Source organism: Panulirus ornatus, chromosome 16 (genome assembly GCF_036320965.1).
Source record: "Panulirus ornatus isolate Po-2019 chromosome 16, ASM3632096v1, whole genome shotgun sequence".
Lineage (NCBI taxonomy): Eukaryota > Metazoa > Arthropoda > Malacostraca > Decapoda > Palinuridae > Panulirus > Panulirus ornatus.
In genome coordinates this window covers 210,315-226,925 of record NC_092239.1, presented here as the reverse complement: position 1 = coordinate 226,925, position 16,611 = coordinate 210,315, and the positions used below count along the sequence as shown (strand labels likewise).

Below are 16,611 nucleotides of genomic sequence, written 5' to 3'. Positions count from 1 at the left end.
CCGCTCAAAATCCTTTTCATTCCATCCATCCACCTCCAATGTGGTCTCCTGCTTCTCCTTATTCCCTCCACCTCTGAAACATTTATCCTCTTTGTCAATCTTTCCTCACTCATTTTCTCTGTGTCCAAACCATTTCAACACACCCTCTTCTGCTCTCTCAACCACACTCTTTTTATCACCACACCTCTCTCTTACACTTTCATTACTTACTCAATCAAACCACCTCACACCATTTATTGTCCTAAAACATTTCATTTCCAACACATACAACCCTATCTATAGAATATGCCTCAACACCATATAACATTGTTGGAACCACTATTCCTTCAAATTTACCCATTTTCTCACTCCGAGAAAAAGTTTTCTCTTTCCACATATCTTCATCGCTCCCATAACCTTCACTCCCTTCCCCACCCTATGACTCTTCCACTTACAAGGTTCCATTTGCTGCTAAGTCACTCCCAGATATTTCAAACACTTCACTTCCTCTAATTTTTCTCCACTCAAACTCACACCCCAAATAACTTGTCCCTTAACCCTGCTGAACCTAATAGCCTTCCTTATATTCACATTTACTCTATAAACTTTCTCCTTTCACACACTTTTCCAAACTCATTCACCAACCTCTGCAGTCTCTCACTCAAATCAGCCACCAGTGCTGTATCATCAGCAAACAAATGACTCACTTCCTAGCCCTTCTCATTCCCAGCAGAATGCCTACTCACCCTTCTCTTTAAAACTCTTGCATTTACCTCCTTAACCACCCTATCCATAAAAAATTAAACCACCAAGGGGATATCATACACCCCTGCCACAGATCGACCTTTACTGAGAACCAATCACTTTCCTTTCTTCCTACTGGCACACATCCCTTACACCCTTGATAAAAATTCTCTACTTATAACAGCTTAACTCACACACATATACCTTCCACAAAGCATTTCTATCCACCTTATCATATGCCTTCTCCAGATCCATAAATGCCACATACAAATCCATCTCTTTCTCCAAGTGTTTCTCACACATTCTTCAAAGCAAATACCTGATCCACACATCCTCTACCACTTCTGAAACCACAATGCTCCTACCCCATCTGATGCTTTGTACATTCCTTCACCCTCTGAGTCAATACCCTCCCATATAATTTTCCAGGAATACTAAACAAACTTATGCCTCTGTAGTTTGAACACTCACCTTTATCCCCTCTGTCTTTTGTACAATGGCACTATACAAACATTCTGCCAATCTTCAGGCAATGTGTTCAAGTGTAAGTAAATGCAATCACACCTAGAAAAAACTAAACTATCAAGGACTTATGAACGAAAGAGTTTCCATATCACCAGCTAGAGCTCTTCTCTGTCCCCTCAATACCCTCTCACACTAATATCAACTAAAGTATAGTACTTTTTATAAGCAAGAAACTGCATAAGTTAAGAATAGATTTGGGAGGGTTTGTTTAAAATAAGGAAGTTGAGAGTAGAAGTGAATTAAGCAATGTTATCATGTCTAACATGACTCTGGAAAAGCAAGTTGTGGTATGAGTCTGAATAAAAAAATCTGGAGGAAGTGAAGTATCTTAGATACCTGAAAGTGTACATGGTAGTAAATAGAACCCTGGAAGCAGATATGAGTTACAGACTGAATGAAGGGGCAAACATTCTTGGAGCAATGAGGAATGTGAGGAAAGAGAGGTCATTATCTGTGAGGGTAAAAATGGGTATGTTTGAAGGCATAGGTAGTCTCAACAGCTTGTGTGGATGTGAGGAATGGGCCACAGATGACTACGTACAAAGGAGGGTGAAGTGTCTGAGGACAATATGTGGTGTGAGGTAGTTTGTTCGAGTAAGCGATAAAATGCTGAGAGAGAGTTGTGTTAATAAGAAGAGTATGGTTGAGAAAGGTGAAGAGGGTGTTCAGAAATGAGTGGACAAATGGAAAGAACAAGGAAAGGTTGACAAAGAGGATATGTCTGTCAGAAGTGGAGGGGGAAATGGAGAAAGAAGAACAAACTGGACAAAGAAAGACAAAGTGAAGATTAGTTTTAAGTGGTTGTAGCTGAACACGCAAAAGGGTGACAGGTGTGCATGGGATTGAGTGAACCAGAACAATGTGGTATAACAGGGTTGTGTACTGTCACTTGACTAAAACAGGGCATGTGAAGAGGCTGAGGGAAACTACTGAGTCTGTGAGGCCTTATTGTGGATGGGAGGGCTGTGATTTGGCGGATAAACATGACAGCAAGAGTGGATGTAAACTTGGCCTTTCTTTGTCTGCTCTTGGCCGTATCTCACTAAAGTGGTAATGAGGGGCAAGTATGAAAACAAATCTTGAAAGTAAATTATTTCATATAACAATCAGGTGTTTGCTTTGGAGAATGTATGTGAGAAATACTTAGAAAAGCAAATGGATTTGTATGTAGCATTTATGGATCTGGAGAAGGCATATGAGAGAGTTGATAGAGATGCTCTGTGGAAGGTATTAAGAATATATGGTGTGGGAGGCAAGTTGTTAGAAGCAGTGAAAAGTTTTTATCGAGGATGTAAGGCATGTGTACATGTAGGAAGAAAGGAAAGTGATTGGTTCTCAGTGAATGTAGGTTTGCGGCAGGGGTGTGTGATGTCTCCATGGTTGTTTAATTTGTTTATGGATGGGGTTGTTAGGGAGGTGAATGCAAGAGTTTTGGAAAGAGGGGCAAGTATGAAGTCTCTTGTGGATGAGAGAGCCTGGGAAGTGAGTCAGTTGTTGTTCGCTGATGATACAGCGCTGGTGGCTGGTTCATGTGAGAAACTGCAGAAGCTGGTGACTGAGTTTGGTAAAGTGTGTGAAAGAAGAAAGTTAAGAGTAAATGTGAATAAGAGCAAGGTTATTAGGTACAGTAGAGTTGAGGGTCAAGTCAACTGGGAGGTAAGTTTGAATGGAGAAAAACTGGAGGAAGTAAAGTGTTTTAGATATCTGGGAGTGGATCTGGCAGCGGATGGAACCATGGAAGCGGAAGTGAATCATACGGAAGGGGAGGGGGCGAAAATCCTGGGAGCCTTGAAGAATGTGTGGAAGTCGAGAACATTATCTCGGAAAGCAAAAATGGGTATGTTTGAAGGAATAGTGGTTCCAACAATATTGTATGGTTGCGAGGCGTGGGCTATGGATAGAGTTGTGCGCAGGAGGGTGGATGTGCTGGAAATGAGATGTTTGAGGACAATGTGTGGTGTGAGGTGGTTTGATTGAGTAAGTAATGTAAGGGTGAGAGAGATGTGTGGAAATAAAAAGAGTGTAGTTGAGAGAGCAGAAGAGGGTGTTTTGAAATGGTTTGGGCACATGGAGAGAATGAGTGAGGAAAGATTGACCAAGAGGATATATGTGTCGGAGGTGGAGGGAACGAGGAGAAGTGGGAGACCAAATTAGAGGTCGAAAGATCGAGTGAAAAAGATTTTGAGTGATCGGGGCCTGAATATGCAGGAGGGTAAAAGGCGGGCAAGGAATGGAGTGAATTGGATCGATGTGGTATACCGGGGTTGACATGCTGTCAGTGGATTGAATCAGGGAATGTGAAGCGTCTGGGGTAAACCATGGAAAGTTGTGTGGGGCCTGGATGTGGAAAGGGAACTGTGGTTTCGGGCATTATTGCATGACAGCTAGAGACTGAGTGTGAACGAATGGGGCCTTTGCTGTCTTTTCCTAGCGCTACCTCGTACACATGAGGGGGGAAGGGGATGGTATTCCATGTGTGGCGAGGTGGCGATGGGAATGAATAAAGGCAGACAGGGTGAATTGTGTGCATGGGTATATATGTATGTGTCTATGTGTGTATATATATGTGTACATTGAGATGTATAGGTATGTATATTTGCGTGTGTGGACGTGTATGTATATACATGTGTATGGGGCTGGGTTGGGCCATTTCTTTCGTCTTCCTTGCGCTACCTCACAAATGCGGGAGACAGCGACAAAGCAAAATAAATAAAAAATAAATAACAATCATTTATTTTCAATCTTAACAGCAATCCCAAAAGATTGTAAAATTACCATCTGGATCAGTCAGATGAAGTGTTGTTAAGGTCAAGCAGGCATTGGCAACAATGCCTCCACTTTTGCTAAAAAAAACCTTCTCTTCTGTCTAATATTAATCAACCTTCAATGCTGAAAGAGCCTGTCCATAATATATCTCTCCAAAAGATCCAAAGACAGATCATCATAATCAATTAATTCACTATAATCTTTTGACTGGTATTCTAAATCTAGCTAAAAGCTGCTAAATTTCCTTCCTAGAGAAATCATTGCTAACAGAAAGCTCAGCCACCAACAGAAAGCTCAGCCACCACCAAGGCTTGCTGCAAGGCCTTGAAACTGAGGCATAAAATGATGAATAAACATCCACCTGGAGGAGTCACTCAGCTTGAGTAAACAATGGTTTGGAGAAGTTATGGGGTACATGACATAAGCCCTGGCAGCCAGCAGGAATCCTCATTAATCATGTAAGTATATGATGGTTATAAGTTTTCTTTAGATGTGATTTCATTCTATGAACTGTACACCTAAACACATTACACAATGTTTTTTCACCAGACATAATTTCACACATTTCATAATGATCACTTCCATATTCTTTTCATATATACTTTTAACGACTCATTTTGCATTGTCTGCAGTGACTTAAAATTTTCAGACAGAACAATATTTACATGAATAAACGAAAAACAACTCATTATAAGAATATGGAGTAGGCCCTAGCTGCCAGCAGGAATCCTCATTAATTATGTGAGTACATATGATGGTTATAAATTTTCTTTAGATGTGATATCACTCTATGAACTGTACACCTAAACACATTACACACTGTCTTTTCACCATACATAATTTTACACATTCCATAATGATAATTTCCATATTTTTTCATATGCACTTTAAACAACTCATTTTGCATTATCTGCAAGTTACTTAAAATTTTCAGACAGAACAATATTTACATGAATAAAGGAAAAACAACTTTCATCAAAAAATATACATAATACATGAGAAACTGTTTCATTACAATGAAACTGACATAAATAGTTGCTCCAAAATTCTCACTTACCACAATGATGACGCAGATACACTTTGAAGATTTATGGGTAACTGAGAAGCATGATATCTTTCCAGCTGTGTTGTTAGATTCCTAGTAACATCTATGGATAAGATGTGGAATCTTACATTAGCCGGGAATTCAAATAAAGGGCCCTCAGGTTTTATCTGGGAATTCAAATGAAGGGCCCTTAGGTTTACAGCTATGACAGTGCCACATCAAACTGGACTATGTCCAGTCACTATAGTGGCATGATGCAACGAAAGCATTAAACAGAGACATGAAGCTTTAACCCTTAAACTGCAGCTACCAAAAAACCTGGCTTCCACAGTATGTGCAAAATGAATATGACAAAACAATCTCGGAAACATGTAATATTCATACAAAATTAAAGATAAGCATGGTGATGAATAGAAAAAAATTAAATAAATCCTTTACCTACCTTTGTTTTGCCATTGTGGAGAGCAGAAGTTGTAACTGGCTTTATGAATGCAATACTTGGTATAAACAAAACTCTCAATAACACTGCATCTTAAAGAATTAAAGATATGCATCAGAAAATATGAAAAATGAAAAAAATTTATCCTTAATCTACCTTTTTTTGCCATGGTAGTGTTGAAATTCATGAATAGGTTTATGAATGTTACACTTGACAGCCACTCTAATATAGTCTCTGATGATCATCATCACAGTTTGAGGGTTACGTCTTCAAAAGATAACAGGAGTAAAGCCTAAGGTTTGCCACAACATGATGAACAGCAGTTTCAGGGTTAATTGCTCTGACATACAACTGCCAATGATCAATCTAGTGCCAATGCTGTGATTCTGCATTTTTTTTCAATCACTGACAAGGAATAGACAAATGATTTACCCCAATCAAAGCCATCTTAGATGAAAGAAAAAAAGTTGAGGAGACAGAGAGCACACATTTATCTGGGCTCTGCAATCATCTGAAGACCTTGCTCATAAAAGAAGAAAGGTTGTATGAAGAGGGAAGGATAAAAGAAGATACTTTCATCTGAGGAAAGAAGGAGATTTCATAACAGCCAATTCTCAAGAGGCCAGTCTCACTGTAGAAGTTGTGGGTAGCAGCAAACACGCCCCATGTGTCCAAACCTCGGGGTGGGGGCACACAGACAATTAACGAGAACAGTGGCCAAAAGCTATCAATAGAAAACAGAGAGCAGTAACATTTTGCAGCATCCGAAAAGAGAACAATGAAGAGAGGTGATGCCAGGAGACTAAATAAGACAAAACTTTTGATTCCACACTAGTTAATATAAAGGCAGAGGGTGAGTCGCTCAGATATGTGAGCAGCATTCCATACTCAGGCATAAAAATCCCTGTAGATGTGAAACAGCTTTTCACAAAATATATAACTAAAGCACCTATACAACAATTCTAACTTTTGGGAAGCAGAGTTTATGATGTTAATTATATGGGATTTCCCTGTTAGAGGAGATGGTCATGCCCAATATGTCTATACCATTACAATGTTGAACTGCGGTGTTTTGAATCTGAACAGAGGGAAACAAATGATTCTTAGAGAAACGGAGAGAAACTGCATTTTAACACTAATGAAATTTACAACATTACTTCTTCCATAATCCAAATGCTGCACAGGTCTGAAATAAGAATGGTAATATAATCAGCAAAGGAAAGAGAACAAGTATCAAAGGGGGGATGAAGAAATGTGAGTTGAAGTATGCAAAGTGGAATCAGCAGCATAAGAGTCAATAAGGCCAGAGGTTGAAGAGAGAAGATAATTCACAGAGAGAAGAAAAAGTAGGTGACAGGACAGAACCCTGAGGAACGACACTATTGATAGGATAAATCGCAATTGATAGGATACGATAGGTAAGTTACTTCATCGATGACTACTCCAATGGAATGGCCTGAGGGGAAACCATGAATCAGAGAACAGGAAGAAGCAGTAAGCCCAAGGGAAGGGAATTCAGAAAGCAAAGACAAGCTGCAACAAAAGTTGAGAGAGAGAGAGAGAGAGAGAGAGAGAGAGAGAGAGAGAGAGAGAGAGAGAGGGGGGGGGGGGGGGGGGGGACCAGAGGAGAGTCACATAGGAGAAATCACCAGCTGACTAGCACTGAAAAATACATATCGTGATCTGAAAGGAGAGAATGGGATTCTAAGTGTTTGTGTTTGAGGAAGTGGGAGTTTAAAAAGTTTCAAACACTTTGGAGACACCAGAAAAGAAAGCAATGGGCCAATAGGTGGAAGTGTTATAGAGTAGTCTCCCTTTTTAGGGATGAGCTGCAACAAAGTGTGCTTCCAAGTAGGAGGGAAAGTCTGGGATTTTTGACACAGTTGACATAGACAAGAAGAACTGATGCTAGCCCAGGAGTAAACTCTATTAAAACATGAGGAGATATGTCACCTGAGCCACATGAGGAGATATGTCACCTTAGCCATATGTCTCGTCCACCTGGATCTGGGAGAGTATCTGGAACACCTTGGGCAAGGAGCATGCAGGAGATGGCATAGGTTCAAAGGACAGGAGATGGGGCTGAGGATTAGAATCAGAACCATCTAAAATAGAATAAGGGGAAAACTAGATGCCAAAAAGAGTGACTTTATCAGCTGGAGAGTCAGCAATATATTGATAAAGTAGGAAATGAGGAGGAAACATTGAATTAAAGAAGCTGATTGAGGTGCTTTTGGTTCTGAACTAAAAAGATTCATCTGTAGAGGAAGTCAACACACTTTCATTTCATGAAAGTGCACTTAGCTCTTCAAAAAACAATTCTGCATAGATTCCAAGCAGAAATGATAGCAAAGTGGGTTCCTGGGGAAAGGAAGTTTCATGGTCCATTATGTACTGTCCCAAATGTGACAGGTATCAGAACAGGAGGGATCAAACCTCTACTAAAGAGGAAATGACTTATAAGAATATGGTATGTAGGCTTTCATCCCACTCATGACAACCCCTGCTATACGTTCAGCAGAACAAGAGGCATCCTAACCAGAGAAGCAGTAAACATCCCTGGGAAAGTCAATAAAGAACCTGTTCCCAAAATGATAAAGTTGGCATTTTGAGGGGCAATAGAGGACGGGAGTGTCTAATCAGAATTAAGTGAAATAAATTGTGATTAGAGGACCCTAAGGGAGCAAAAACAGTGTATATATAGTTAAAGAGTTCAGAGGTAAAAGGTTAAGGGTGTTAAAAGAGTTGTGATGACAGTTGGAAACTTGGATAGTGTGTTTATCTAATTGTTCCAGATTGCTAAGAGAAAAAGATAAAGCCTCGGCTCCATCAGGATTGTCCCACTTAGAACATAAGTAACCCTTCTAGTTTACTGTGAAATCCTCTGCACTGAAGATATCAGCACATGGATGAGAGGAGAGCAGAGCTTCATGGCAAAAAATCAAACAGTCGAAGAGATATAGTTGGAGGAATTGGGGAGGAAATAAATGAAACACAAATTTAAGGAAATTGAAGGCAGAGAGATATTGAGCCAGATAGCATTAAAGTTAGGGGACTCAAGGTCCACAAGGCAAGCATTACAAGTTTTTGCACTACAACAGACATGAACACAACCTTCTGAGAAGAAACAATGATACAGATTATAGCTAATCTAATAGTGAAGAGTAAAAGCAGACTTGGACAGATGGATTTCATAGAGAAGTATAAGATTAGGGGTGGAAGTAAGCAGGTGGTGTTTACAGATGGAAAGGTTAAAATCAAGAGCACGAATGTTCCAGAAATGAACAGAAAAAGAGTCAGGTGTTGGAGCTGTAGCTATGGAAGTGGGCCCTGGGATCTGCCAAAACCCTCTCAACTGGTGGTGCTGTTCTGAATCAAAGCTCAATTTGCACAACATTGTGCAGATCGACTGGCCCCTTCCTACCACTTTCCTCCCTCTCAGCGCCATGCACCAAGTTCTGTAATGGTTGCAGTGCCTTGAATTACATAGCCTGGAAAGTGAGAAGTAAGAAGTACACAAAAAAAAGATATAAAGATGTCTGAGTAAAATTTTGTCAAGTGTTAAGTATGAGAAAGAGAATGTGTGGGATTGGTGAGAAAAGAAAGAAAAATACGGCAATCTAGGCCTGCAAGGGGGGTACATGACAAAAGCAGCAGAGTTGTCACACTGTGTGGCAGCCACTATCCCTCCAAATACCCAGGTGGAAGTATCTCCCTAGTAAGTGTTTGCCTGCCACCCACTAATGCTACCACGGAATAGCAGCAGCAAAGAATGCCACCTACTTTATAGTTTGCGACTTTATCTATTACTGTCTAATCATCCCACAAGGAATATAATCAGTTTCCTTTATTCATAAGATGAATATGTTATGACTTGAACGGTGAGCATACAGTAATTGTTTGAAATTTTCATCAGCTGGAGGATTCTTGCTACCTCCAATGTCTGGGAGTTGTGTACTTGTCAATTAATGTTTCTTGTGTGTTTGGGTGTACTACAAAGCCTCCTGATTTCAAACAGCCCAAATTGCAATATCTCATGGTTATGCCATTAGAGAACTCGGATACATGCTTTTATACTACCAGCAAGTAAGGGCTCAAACTTGAGACAGATTTGTAAAGACAAAGGTCCCCCTTCATACTTATAATGAGCAATTTTTTTTTTCTTTAACAATAAACTACTGAATTTCATTTTTTTTGTACACATCAAGCAAGTCATAATGCTGTCAAAGAATAATACTATCTGATTCATATTTCATTAACAGTCAAATATGTGTCAGTTAGCATCTCAGTGCCTCCGGCCAGCCTGTAAACAAGAACTTGCATAATACACATGTAACTGCTTCCCCATTATCTACTTCCTCCAAAGCATATGTAGCCATTTCATTACATCTGCCAAGAAAGCGAAAGGTACTCTCAGGAGGACTGGATGTAAGGCTATCACACACAATGTGAAATCAGAGATGCTTAAAAGATTTAACTATGGAGAGCAACTCAAGGTTAAAGCCTGCATATTTGAGGAAATCTATGAAGGGGTAGACAACATCTTCATCAAAGGATATTGTGGTAGGTCAGCCAGACTGGTTCCTACATACATTCACTATAAATGAACTTGCTTTTGGAAAGAAGACTTCACTTCCTCCAAGTTTTCTCTATTAGCTGAAAACCCTACAGTAACAAAGTAAAGAATGTCAAGGATGTATCATGAGGCAGGTGGGATAAATATCAAGCATTTAAGGTGGATAAGCCTGGCTTATTTTGGTAAAAAATATTAGTCACAATATTCACTACCTAGGAGAAAAAGATTTTTCTAAGATTCCTTGAGGGCAAAGATTGCTTAATGTTTCTCCTGGAAGAGAATGCTTAAGAAGATTTTATGCTTAACCCATAATACACTCACAAAATTTCCCATGTACTTCAATGTTATGGCACAAGAATCCAGTTTTCTAAAGTCTGTTTACCCAAGTTTGCATAACTTTCTTTCCTACACCTAGAAATTCTAAGTCTACAAAACTGTCACTTTTCTTCGTGATACTTTCCCATCTAACAAAAATGATCTGATGACAATATCAATCAGCATTTCATACAATGAGAGATTCAAATAAGTCTTCTTTCTCTCCTGCATAAGTAAAAAAAAAACATAACTTTTCCAAACCACACGTCTAAAACTGCTTCCTATATTTTCTTAAAAACACTGTTTACAAATCAGATACAATAAGGATTACTACCTGAATGTGTGTGCAGATGATGAATGGGTTATGAAGGAAATGAAAAGCAAGAATAATTGCACATTCTTACATGGAAACCTTGACAAACTTCAAAGTTGTTCTGAAACATACTAGATGATTTTCAACCTGAGCAAATGTAAGGTGAGGATGGGACATACTGAAAGACGACCTCAATGATTATCATCTAGAAGGAAGTACGCTTTAGGATTCAGTGTATATGTGGGGTTTGGGAGTCGACATCATCACTACTTTGTCACCATCATCATTAACCTGTCACCAGAGTCCAACATTAGAAGAAGAGTAAAGGAGACAAACTGTCTCCTGACAAATATCAGAGCAGCTTTCAAATAAATGGATAAGGAAACACTTAGAAAGCTATCTATAACCTACATATTGCCAAAACTAAAATTTGCTCCTCAAGTTTGGCCATTGTACCTGAAAAAGTATAAATAACTAAGGTCCAGAAGAGAACAAAGATGGTACCAGAATTAATAGAGCTAAGTTACAAGAAAAGGCTAAAGGCATTAGATTTGCCCATTTTGGAAGAAGGAAGAGTGAGAGATGACCTGATCACAATCTTTAAGTTTTAAAACAGATCTTTAAAGAGATGTTGGTATACAACAACCAGAGGACATAACATGAAAATGAGCAAGAAACTTGGTGAAAAGACGTAAAGAAGTACTTTTATAGTACAAGAATGGTGAAAGAATGGAACAGAATGAGGAAGGACATGACTAAGGTAGACAGCATGCATAAATTTATGAAGCTCTATGGCAGCTAAAAATGTTCAAGAGATAGGGCCATATGAGTGTAAAACTCCCTCCCCAAATACTACAAATATGTTAGAACAAATAGGTAATCACTCACACAAACAGACACACATACATACACACACACACACACACACACACACACACACACACACATACACACACAGGCCTCCATTTTGTAGTGGTTAGCAATACTAACCATAAGTCAGTATGGGTCAACCCAGGGTTAGAACCCACATGGGTTAGAATCCTTAGTGTGGCAGTTGGTCAACACCCATAACAGGTTTTTTCTTGCCCTCAGGGATGGTTAGTAAATGAGTACTTGGTTTAAGGTGTGTGTGTGTGTGTGTGTGTGTGTGTGTGTGTATATGTGTGTGTGTGTGTGTGTGTGTGTGTGTGTGTGTGTGTGTGTGTGTGTGTGTGTGTGTGTGTGTGTGTGTGTGTGTGCATACAAAGGCGCAGAGACATAAGACTAATACATAAGGTTAAGAGAAGGGACAACAGGAGTATAAAACTCTCTCCCCGTAACACACAAATAGTAATCAACACGCATACAAAATATCCTACAATCAACTATACCTACAACCACACTTGAAAACACCCAATCACATAGACCAACCCACATATGTACCACACCGCATAGATCTACACATCTAACCAAAGACACTTATACTCCTACCAATATTCTTCCACACACCAACTCCCTCCCCGATCCAGCCCCATATAAGAAATACTAACACATCTGCCTTACTAAAATACAATACTCTTCCATTAAACAAATAATTTACCAACTGTCCAATAATATTCACTCACTCATTAATCTTACGTTCTTGTCAATTACAGTAGTTATTTTCATGTTCATGCACTGAAAGCTCTTAAGTTACTGCCATGATCAGTACTGAAGCAATATATCTTTCAGCATTTTCCTTAACTATTACTCCTACCATAAATATCTATTTTCCAAACCACTTTCATTATTACCCTACTTTAAAAGAAAAAAGAAATCTATGCCATTTATGGTCTTAATCCTCTCAAACCACTGGTCTACATTTTAAGTTCTACACTTATATCTATTTCTCTATAATTTTCATACTTATATCTAAACATTTTAATTCTCAGGTGAAATAAATGGAAATATCCCTTACTAGATATCTTACTTCACCCTCATTACAAGGATCTTTGTTTTTTGCAATACTATTCTCTTACTTTTATTTACTTGATCCCAACTAATCCTTACCTTGACTGATTTTCTCATATATTCTTGTCTCCTTAAATCCTCATCTCACATACTCACCTCCTTCTGAACTTCTTTCTTTTGTGACTTACTTTTTATATTAAAAATATGCCTTCAATTTCCTACTCATATACATAAACTTATGGTTACATGTGGAACATGTGTTATATACAATAAACATCTTACCCTAAAGGTAATTTCCCATAATACTGCTTACTATAGCTAAAAAGCTATTAACAGAAGCAAAACAATCATCAGCTACATTTTCTAAAGTGCTCTGGCAGACAGTTAAGCACGAAAATTTTTATGTAAGGTATCTATGATAAAGTTTCAAATTTGCTGAACTACCATCACCATCCTCTCCCCAGTGCTTTATTCTATTTGTGCAGCCACACACTCTCACCTGTTTTTAATGCAAGTTCAAGTAAAAGCCATTAACTATCACCATTTACTTGAGAATTACAGCTTTAAAGAAACGTGAGTCAATGCTGAGCATCAGTATTTCTTTTTATCAAACAAAGAAACAAGTTTTGTATAGTTCTTTGCAAAATCATGCATTCATACCTTAAATTGAAGCTTACTTCTTCAACTTTTGTAGCTTTATATCATATTTTTCATTTACATGTGCAAATCTTCATTAACAATTTGTATATGAAGTTCTTATAACAAATATAAGGAAGGTAAATATGCTAATACAAACAACTGCATCATGAAGCCTAAGACCATTGAGCTTGATCTATTTTTCAAGTCTTTATCAGTAAAATATGTACACATAATATCATTACGGCAACTTTTTCAAATCTTTATGAGTAAAATATGTATATATTCTTATTTCATTAAGGTAACTTCAATCAAAATTCTGTATCACGATGCAATTTACCATAAAAAAATCATCACTGGATTGCAAATGGCAACAATATGACAAATAGTAATAAACACAAGTTTTACTATCAGAATCTAACTAATGGCTATTCAAGCTCTCAAATTCCACCTATGTTTGGCAATATAATTTCATCACAAGCATCTTACCTCTTATGAATGTACAATACCTTCCATTACTTTACTCTTGTGTTCTCTAGAAAATATTCCTAAAAGAGTAGAATATACAAAATCTAATTCCTAGATGTGGAATCCACATACAATTATGGAATATTTTACATAATCCTTTTTATCTATGTATGATTACTATCCTCTTCATTACAACAAAAACAAAACCAATGAAGGTTAAAGATTACAGCTAAGTATATTCATAAATGGGGATGAAGAACAGTGTAGGTATGGTAGTAAAGTAGTTTTCCAAATGCCCAGAGAAATATCAGTCAGACTGACGAAAATATTCATGAACAATAATTCATTCTGCTGTTAATAATAATAACAAGGTATCAGAAAACTTCTTAACTGATTTCTTTATATACATCTCTCCTTCTCAGATACGTCCACAATTTCATTTCTAAAATGTGGATATAGAACTTATCTCTGTACTCAGTTTTATTAGACATGTGGTGAAAAACTATGTCCTTAGTACACTCACGTCCCCTTAAAGCCATTCTTTTAACCTTCTGATAACTGCTACTTTAATTTCAATAGAAAACCATTAATATAATAAAAAATCTTGTACTTGGAAGTTATTAAAGGTACTTTATAAGGTATAGCACTGATAACAGGGCTGCAACAATGCAAGCAAAGAAGAATACTGAATAAAGGAAGGAACTGCAAGGGTCCTAACAAAATAGGAGGAGAAAGGGAGGGGGTGAGGAAGATGATGCAGAAATTGATACATATCCAACATCAACCATTCCCAGGAGCCAACTGAAGGCTGGACCTCGTACCTGAATCAACATGGGATCTGCCAGATACCACTGCCCTGTTTGTGCAAAAATCTGATCCTGCAACAATTGAATAGAAGAAAAAATTGATTATCCTCCTGCTCATTTAAGCATCTACTTAAGCTAAATCTTCAAATTTTCTTCAATTATATATATATATGTGTGTATATATATATATATATATATATATATATATATATATATATATATATATATATATTACTATAAATGTGTCATGCATAATTAGACAAACTATCATTTAAGTACAGTAGGGTCGCAACAATTCACTTTGATTCTAGGAATGTCAAATCAGTAAAATCCCAAATGAACCTATGTTTTGTGGGAGGGGGGAGGGAATCAATGGGGTTTCAACTGGCTTAACAAAAATAAATGTAAAACTCATTTACCAGCAGTCAAATTCTTTATACCATTTTCTCCTTAAAAGAATAATGTTTTATACAACATTCTAAATTCCCTCATTAACATTTTAGTACAACAAGATGGTAACTTGTTTCCTTCTATTATTTACCCTTATTCACACGGTGTAATGATATACCAATAATCTTCATTCTGAATCCTGTACTCAATCTGGCTGGGATAGAATACCAGGAAATCATGAGAACGAATTAAGCTTTCTAGGCCCATCCACACACTTTCATTCAGTGGACAACTGCCTTGATGGTTAAAGAGTAAAATTATATATTTACCTTTCAGTTTTAATAATTCTCCTGTATTCTGTCTTATATTCTTAGTACCTAAAATACAATATCTAGCCAATAATGACTTTAGATGAGTTTAACAATTGCCAATCACATTATAATTGCATTCAAATTATATAAAATATGTGAACAACCTACAGCTGTCACATATATCCTTCATATAAATAACTGCCAGTACTGACAAGAGACCTGAGTCTAACTAGAGAAAACGTGATTCAGTTGAACATTAAGTGAGACATTCATATACTTCACCTCAACATAGCAAAATATCTAATTTCTTGATCTTCAAATGTCACCAGATGTGCTCATATACAGCACCCATATTGGATAACTCAATTAAAAAATGACAATACCTCTAGTATCAATGTATAAATAAATATTAAACAAGTCAGTTTTACCTTTTTCCTCTAAATTTGTGATAAGGATATAAATTCCCATAAGCATTTAATAATAAACATAGTCAATTGTAATACAATCAAAGCAAATGTGGGACCAGGAATGTATGAATAGTATGTTGTTCTTAATTGCTCGTCTTTCCTTGCTCCCACTACATCTGCTTGTCTGTACATTTTCAGGCTTCCTTGCTTTAAATTTCTGCCTCCTGTATATTTGGTGAAAGAAGCCTCATAGTTTTCATTCTACTGCCTCTGTGCAGGAGAGTACCACCTGCTTCATTTATCTGAGAGCCAAAGAAACATGCATAATCTTTCAAGCAATTATATGTTGCTATAGGGCCTTGACACATGAAGGTGTGGAGATACACAGCAGCAGCAATACTATGAAATGGTTATTCTTACATCCACCTACAATTAATTATCAGAATAAGTATACACAAAAGCTACAGACACTGCAAGTTTTTAAGACCAAGTCCAAGCATACACCTATTGTGAAAGTATAAACCACACAAAGTAAAGAATACAGCTAAAATCTAGGAATATTTGCTTACTTTCAAATATCTGTGTTACAGTGTGGTATGTATAAAATTGTATTCTTACATATGAAACTATGAATTAGACTATTGAGACTGGTTAGTTAAGATTTTCAGTATGTATGGACCATGGTGAGGTGCCTAAGGATCAGCAGAATGCATGTGTAGTGCTATGGTATGAAGGTTAGGAGGATACAGGTAAGCATTCAACTACAGAGTTACAAGTTTGATGAGAGTACGTGGTAAGTTGTAAGGGAGGGTAGTGATTAGGAGGGTGAAGACTTGTATAGAATACTAGACTAGGGAGGTGCAGTGTGATTTCAGAAGTGGTAGAGGATGGGTGAATCAGGAATTTACTGGACAGAATGTGCTCGAGAAATACACACACCCACATATATATATATCTTTTTC

General features: G+C 37.6%; 1 protein-coding gene across 7 annotated transcripts in view; it reads right to left on the bottom strand.

The window, feature by feature from the left end:
• LOC139754005 (uncharacterized) overlaps positions 1-16,611 on the bottom strand; it is a 117,551-nt gene that overhangs the window by 50,778 nt on the left and 50,162 nt on the right. For 4 of the 7 annotated variants that reach the window (XM_071670963.1, XM_071670965.1, XM_071670959.1 and 1 more), the window contains one exon: positions 14,557-14,613. The exons of the other annotated variants lie outside the window; for them this stretch is intronic. In XM_071670963.1, coding sequence (XP_071527064.1) covers positions 14,557-14,613 — 57 coding nt within the window. The remainder of the gene's footprint in view (positions 1-14,556; positions 14,614-16,611) is intronic. 7 annotated transcript variants of the gene reach the window in all.